This window comes from Heloderma suspectum, chromosome 2, assembly GCF_057233095.1.
Source record: "Heloderma suspectum isolate Gila_16-S chromosome 2, 16-S_ref, whole genome shotgun sequence".
Taxonomy (NCBI): domain Eukaryota; kingdom Metazoa; phylum Chordata; class Lepidosauria; order Squamata; family Helodermatidae; genus Heloderma; species Heloderma suspectum.
The window spans coordinates 116,326,807-116,334,443 of NC_139459.1; the positions used below are offsets into that span (position 1 = coordinate 116,326,807).

General features: G+C 44.9%; 1 protein-coding gene across 1 annotated transcript; it reads left to right on the plus strand.

Moving 5' to 3' along the window:
• Window positions 1–231: 231 nt before the first annotated feature.
• DMRTA1 (DMRT like family A1) lies at window positions 232–6,351 on the plus strand. Its single transcript, XM_084832141.1, has 2 exons — window positions 232–941; window positions 3,990–6,351. The coding sequence occupies exons 1-2, from the start codon at window positions 380–382 to the stop codon at window positions 4,835–4,837; spliced, it is 1,410 nt and encodes a 469-aa protein (XP_084688267.1). The 5' UTR covers window positions 232–379; the 3' UTR covers window positions 4,838–6,351.
• Window positions 6,352–7,637: the final 1,286 nt, after the last annotated feature.

A 7,637-nucleotide genomic window follows, 5' to 3' on the forward strand; every position in this document is an offset into this window, starting at 1 on the left:
ACGCACGTGAGGACCGTACGTGTGCGCACGCGTGCCCACTCCTACTTTACAGCAAGGGCATGCGTGGGCTCACCCGGCATGCAATAGGTTGGCGATGAGTCGGTAACGGGACCGTCTGCCAAGTCCATAAAGTTTAAGAAACGCTGACAATCACTTCGGCGACCCGCTCCCTCGCCCCTCAACTTGCCCGAGCGCGCGCTCCTTCTTTGAGGGCGGTTCCCCGTTCGCGAGGGGGCGGCTACCTCGGCGGCCCCGCCCGCTCGGGGTAGGGGGAACAAGCGGTCGAGCAGTTTAGACTCGCGGAGCGTCCCGCCCGCCCGCCTCAGACGCGTCCCGAGAGCCGCGGGGCAGCCTCTTCTCTGCCCCCGCGCGCGGAGCCATGGCGACGGGGCGCTCGCCTCTTCTGCCGCCGCCGGGAGCGGCCGCTTCGTCGCCCAGAGCGCCCCCTTCGCCGGCGCCGTCGGGGGTCCCCATGCCGCCCTCCTTCCTCCGCCCGCCCAGCCTCTTCATGCGCGCCGCGGCTGCTGCTGCCGCGGCGGCGGCCGCCTCCGCCCCCGCAGGCAGCAGCGCAGGCCGCTACTCGCAAGCGGCGGCGGGGCTGGAGCGCGGCGTGGGTTGCCCGCGCACGCCGAAGTGCGCCCGCTGCCGCAACCACGGCGTGGTGTCGGCGCTGAAGGGTCACAAGCGCTTCTGCCGCTGGCGGGACTGTGCGTGCGCCAAGTGCGCGCTCATCGCCGAGCGGCAGCGCGTCATGGCCGCCCAGGTGGCGCTGCGCAGGCAGCAGGCGCAGGAGGAGAGCGAGGCCAGGGGGAGCCCCCGGCAGCCGCCGCAGCCGAGCCCGAGCGGAGAGACGGCGCTGAACCTGGCGGCGGGCGGCACCGGCGCAGGAGGCCAAGCCGCCTACGAGAGCTGCCGCCCGGAGTTCCAGCACAGGCGGAGAGGTGGGACTGCCGAGAGGGAAAGAACTTTGGCGCGGGGAGCGGGGGATGGCTGAGGAGAGACAAGGGGCAGCCCCTTCCCGGCCCCAGAAAGACCACGAAGGCGCACGTAATTTGAGCCAGAGCTCTGTGTGGGGTTAAGCTTTTAAGGGGGCAATACTACACGTGTGTCGACAGAAAAACGTATCTACAACTCGCACCCTTCGCCAGCCAGCCATGCTGGGAGTTGCAGGACTTCTTTTCTGGCTAAGCATGCATAGGATTGCGGCCTAAATCTGTTTTCAGCGCGGCAGGCTGGAGTGAAGTTCTTGATAATGGTGATGGTGCCTCTGACCATGTACAGTATTGCTCGCTGGCTGAGCATGTGGAGAATGACGATAGCTAACTGTGAGCCTGTCTAATTGAACCACATTTTTCCCCATTTAAAAGTTAAGATATGTCAAAAAATCACACCGAGTGTGCGTGCGTTTTCTGCGAGTGTATTTATAGATGGTACTGAAACACAAATCACAGTCAAGGCATTATTATTGGGTATTTTGAATGTTAACAGAAGAAACGTCTGCAGAATCGTGACTTGGGATATTACGTGAGAAAGAACATTAGGAACTAGGAATAGCTGTATTAGAATATCCTTGATGTGATAGCATTGTGGAGTTTTGCCTGTCCTGTGACAATTACAGTTTCAGAGATTATGAGTGACTGCTCCTGGGATTGAGAACAAATTGTGGATGGAATGCACACAGACCAGTTGTTTTATGTAGTGATTGCATTGGAATAATGCTTGATATTATGAAAAGACCACAAGCTGTCTTGCAGGCCTGGAGTATGCTGAACAGCTCATACTATTATTTAAATCAGCATACTAATTTAAATAATAGTATCAGCATTTCTAAGCTCTTCTTCCATCTCAGACCCATCTATACAGAAGCAAGTTTCAGTGGCACATATGTGCATGTTTAAGATTACAGCCTTTTACCTCTATCCTTGTTAAGTCGTTAAGTTGTGTCCGACTCTTTGTGACCCCACGGACCATAGCACACCAGGCCTTCCTGTCCTCCGCTCTCTCCCAGAGCGTGCTCAAGTTCATACCTCTATCGTTAGCATGCTATATTGAAGATGTTGTGAGTTGGTTAAGTCATTAGCCTATCATCTAATGAAAGTAATGACGCCTAGTGTAGTATGTAGTGTTACTGAAAATTATGTCCAGAGGGGTAGTTGTGCTATTCTCTGGCAGCAAAACAACAGAGACTTGTGGCACCTTAAAGGCTAACAAATTTATTATGGCATAAGCTTTCATGGACATAGTCCACTTCATCAGATGGATTAAGTGTATCCTCAATTGGCGGATATACACAGACATGTTTAAAGGTGGGACTTGTAAACATTGAGGTGAGAGGGAATTGAAATGCAGAAAGCACAGGCAATGATACCTTAAGAATGGCTGTTCACAAAACAGTTGTTGGGTGATCCCAGACATCCCTGCTTTGGTGAGCTGATTCACCCATGTAGTGTGATAAAAAGCCAAAGAAGATGGAGTTTAATCTTTTGATAAATTGTACTTTAGCAGTTTCACATTAAAATTTGCAGTTGGAGTTCCTTTGTTCAAGAATGGCCATCTGAACGTCACTGACAGAGTGTTCAGGGAGATTGAAGTATCCCCCCACTGGTTTTTGAATATTGTCATATCTGATGTCAGAGTGGTGTCCATTTATTCTTTTGCGTAGAAACTGGCCCGCTTGGCCTATGTAGAATGCAGTTGGAAATGGATGGCATGTATCAGTTTGGAAGATTGGCAGGTGTATGAATCCCTGATGTTGGGGATGACATTATTAGGTTCTGTAGTGTTGCCAGATGAGATATGGGGACACAGTTGGAACACATCCATAATGAAGTTTCTGTATCCTATCAGTGTTGTAAAGACTGACACTGAATATATATGCCTTTGAGATTGAACATACTAGTTCTGTTTGTTCTAGGCCAAGTAAATTGGATTTACCGACTGTCTTTCATAGAGGCAGTTGTATTGACTAACAGTGCAACCCTATGTATGTCTACTCTGAAGTAAGTCCTATTAAGTTCAGTGGGACTTGTTACTAGGGTAGCATGTATAGGAGTTCACCTTACAAACCTCCAGGAAGTTGTCTTCAGAAGTCCCATTATAATGAAATGGGAGCACTGTTGGCCTCTTTTGCAGCTCTCATTCATTGCAGTGGCATTTATGCAGGTGAGGTTCCCAGGAACTTGTGCTAAATGAGATCTGTGGAGGCAGGGGAACAGGGTGGGTGCACAAGGTGGGCTAGTAGTTGGTTTTATTATGTATATGTGTGTGTGTGTATATATATATATATATATATATATATATATATGGGTGATGAAAAATTGTATGTGCATATTTGCAAGGTTGGTTATAACCTTTTTATCCCTGATATAGTTTTGGAAATTTGATAAAACGTATGAGTCGCCTCACATATGATGAATTTCCTATGTGGATATCACTTTCATGTAGGATATTGTATGTTTCCAATTTTATATGGTCACACGTGGTAACTGCACAGGTCTGTTTCACCACCTGTATGAGTAGGGAACCCTGCTTGGGTGTTTCATCAGATGTGCAAAATAGATGTGTTTACTTACTGAATATGATTGCATATGTGCTGGACACATAGATGGTAACTATGTGTGTATGGGAAAACCATTGTTTGCGAAGTGGACATAAATCTGGCTGTACTTTTAGAAAATTTAAGAAGTGAACCAATAGTATTGACTCATGAATAAGAGTGTTTCAAACTGCATGCAGACTATGAATGCAAAAGAGATAGTTGTGGAATTAGAGCAGACAGAACGCGGGACTAGATGGGCCCTTGGTCTGATCCAGCGTGGCTCTTCTTACGTTCTTATGTTCAGAAAAGAAAATGCACAATATTATTCACGTCTATGAATGCAGAAGCCCTGTGTGTGAGACAAGAGCGTGTGTGTGTGTGAGAGAGGTAAATACTGGATGCGCCTTATGAGCTCATGAGTATTTGACTACATGTTTAATTCCTTTTCCAGAAGAGAAGATTCAGAAGTATGACTTCTGCTGCAATGAACCAGGCAGTTCTACAGCCCATTTACATACACTCTCTGTGAGGTCTGCTCTTGAAGCTAATGGAGGCCATATAGAGAAGCCATCTGGCATACAGAGTTTAGGTAAAGAAATGACCGTTCAGCCTTCAGGTCCTGATGAGTCTTTAGAAGGAACTGACAGTTCAGCATCTCTGTCTTCATCAGACATGGAATCAGGAAATGAAAGTGAATGTCCGAAGGACTTGACCTCCGGTACTAGCGTTCCTCCTTCGCCTGCTGCTGGTGCTTCCAGGCGCAGAGATCCACTTGATATTCTTACCAAGGTCTTTCCAAATCACAAACAGAGTAGATTAGAAAGAGTTCTGCAGTTCTGCAGAGGAGATATAGTCCAAGCTATAGAGCAGATGTTGAATGTGAATGAACACAAGCAAGATTTCGGCGAGCTTCCAATCTCACCCTTTCCAGAGTGCAGTGCCTTCCAGCGATCCTCTAATTTTAGCCTCTTAGGAGTAGATGTCGGAGCACTTGGCAATAAATCAGCATTTTCCCCTCTTCAAACCAGTCCAGCTTCTTTGGGAAGTGAGGTGAATTTTTATGGTCTAAGCCCTAGACTGGGAATCAGACCCCTGAGAGTGGCATACTCCCCTCCAAGAAGAGCCTTACCTGGACTGATGTCACCCTACTTAAGGACTGGGCTGTTTCCTGCTTTGCCTTTCCACCCAGCTATGGACTATTCTTTTTCAGAAGTAATCAACGATGCGTCTTATTTCCCCAATAAAGACACGGTTGTATGTGGCAAGATTTACAGCAGGTTAAATGATGAAAACAAATAGTATCTTGATCAAATCTTCATTTTTGTAGAACTTCTTGTGGTATATTCAAGTGGTACCATCAAGTCTCAAAGGGACCATTTGCTAATAAAGCAAATAAGTAGTTTCTAATCCTGTATATTTTGGGGAAAAAAGGTTTTAATGCGATTCTTTGTTTTGACATGAAACAATTTCAAAGCTGAGAACATTCCAGAATATCAGCAGAGAAGAGCTCATTAGAACTAGCACTGGTTGTAAATATGACCTTTTTATACATATATTCCATTTTCATACTTTTTCTGGAAAGTGACATTTACGAGGTTGTGAGTCGAAATCCAAGTTGGAATGCAGAAGAACCTCAATAAATCATGATTATTGAACTCCCTTTTGTCTCTTTCAAGAAGTTTGATTTTTTTTTTTTTACTTAGCATCCTGATGTTTGAAATGGGGGAATAGAGACTTTATTTCAAAATGGATCTTAAATATATGATATTTGGGGCAGCTGGATGCTGTCAATTTCAACTGTTCTAACAAAATTGATAAGGAATTTGGTGCATAAGTACTCTTTTTAGGCTTAGGGCCTTGTGTCCCATTCATGGAAAAATGAAACAATGGCCTGTTTCAGATGTAACTCACGATGCTTTAGTGACATGTGAATGTCACCTTAGGCTCATGCTCCTCCCTCTCCTGTGATGCAGCTTTAACTTCTGTTTTCAGTTAACTGTAGTTTAGTGTTACATCTGAACTCTAAACCAATGCTTATTGAAACAGGCCAACTTCATAAACCATGGTTTGAAGTTGGCTTGTTTCAGTAAACTGTATTTATGAGTAGCTACAGTTTGTCTGGGTTGGGCATAACACTAAACTGGTCACTTTTAAAAACAAGTGAAAGCTTCTGATGTCTTCCTTACGGCTGTGCCAGAGAAGAGGGATGGGGAAAGCTGATGATCCCAAGAATCGTTCATGTGATACTAAACCATAGTTTAACGTTATGTCTTGAATACAGTCAATGTACTGAATGCCATTTATATGTTACTATAGAATAGCCCAAAGGCACATGATGGGGTTTTAATTCTGAAATTCAGCATGTCTGGCCCTGTGAAGCAGCCTGGATGGAAACCCTATGTAATCTATTCAGAATTCCTTGGAGAACAAACGAGGCATATTTGTAATAAATAAATGGATTGATAGGATAATGGCCAGAATCTAAACCAATGTGCGTGGCTCTTAGTTCATACATAGAGGTTTATAAGCTCTCCCTTCAAGCAGCATCCCCTGCCTCCAAAAAGCCTCCACCCAAAGTCAGAGGGGGCCCTCCAGACCAGCCTTCTGAAAGATGTTAGGGGCTACCATTAGAGGGTGAATTTTTGCCCTCCCCCATACGCTAGCAGAACTGTTAACGGATCACTTTTTGGTGATGTAAATTTCAGGCACAGGGGTCCTGATCCAGATTAGGACTGCAGCAGGGGCAGAGGTTAAAGCCCCCCCCATTCTCCACAATACGCTCCTAGTCCATATCAGATTCCCCGTGCTTACTTTAGAGTAAAAGAAAAAAAAAAACATAGCAGCTAGGTACATCTTTAAAGTAACGTGTAGTTTGAACCCAATTCTCTGAGCCCCTGGTAGTTCATGTAACATGATCCACGTCTTTGACAAAAGTCAGAAAAACATTTTCCTTGACACCCTCTTGATAATCTTTTGTGCCTCTTGTGAGCTCGCCAAAGACAGTTGGTGGAATACTTTATTCAGGTAGCTTGCTTACATTCCCATCTTTTCTGGCTATTGGAAAACTTAAAAGTAATTACACTGGAGACTTGAGACAGCCTTGAGTTTTCTTATATTTCAGCAGAAAGTTGTACTCCCACATGTGTGAAAACATTTGTGGGATTTGAATTGGCAGTGTTGATGTAAAAGCAAAAACAAAGTTCATTTTTTCCCAGTGAAATCATTTGCAGACAGATTCTGGGGCAAGGTTTCATACATAGCAGTTACCACATGCAGAACAGCTACTATGCTGTCATCTACTAAAAGTCAGGCCTCAGTTTGCAGCGGAGAGTTGTCTGTCTTGAAAGTGGAGCATGTCCAGAAGGTGGCCTGCCTCTGGACATTCCCCATAAACTTTCTGTTTATGTGGAACCTGTGGCTAAATCAATCAGTACCTTTCATTTTACATTTTTGGCCCAGTTTAAAAAGTTTATTAATTTGGGGATTTTGTCCTGAAGCATAGCCTTGGTACTTAATTAAGACTCCAGTCCTATGCCCATTTACTTGTGAGTAAGCCTCATTGAATTCAGTTGGACTTACTTCTGAGTAGACATATATATTATTGCATCGCACATTTATTTAATAAACATGTGCTTGGATCCCACCCACTCCTGCCCTTCCAACAAGGCCAACTCAGTGTTGATTTTACTTTCTTTAACTGAATTAGGATCTAAAGCCAGTGATCACCATCTTGTGGCCACTTGAACTCATTACAGTTTAACAACAAAACAGAAAGGATTCTTTTTAAGACATTAAAAATGAAACTTATCAAGAGCTGGGATGAACATTTTTGCTCCCATTGAAACTGCTGGCAATGACAACAGTCATCCTTCGTTCAGCATTTTATCCATACAGGAGGTGCATGCATTTGTTTCAGCCTAGTTCACCTACATGGGTGTGCAACTTGTGCAAAGCCGCTTGAACAAGCGTAATAAACTTGATCTCTCAAAACTAGTTCAGCCTAGTGTTTTGTTAATCTTAGGACATTAACTAGTGTCAGTCAACTTCAGCAAGGGCAATCTTGGTATGCAAATTATGTGCATATTTAGACATTACATGA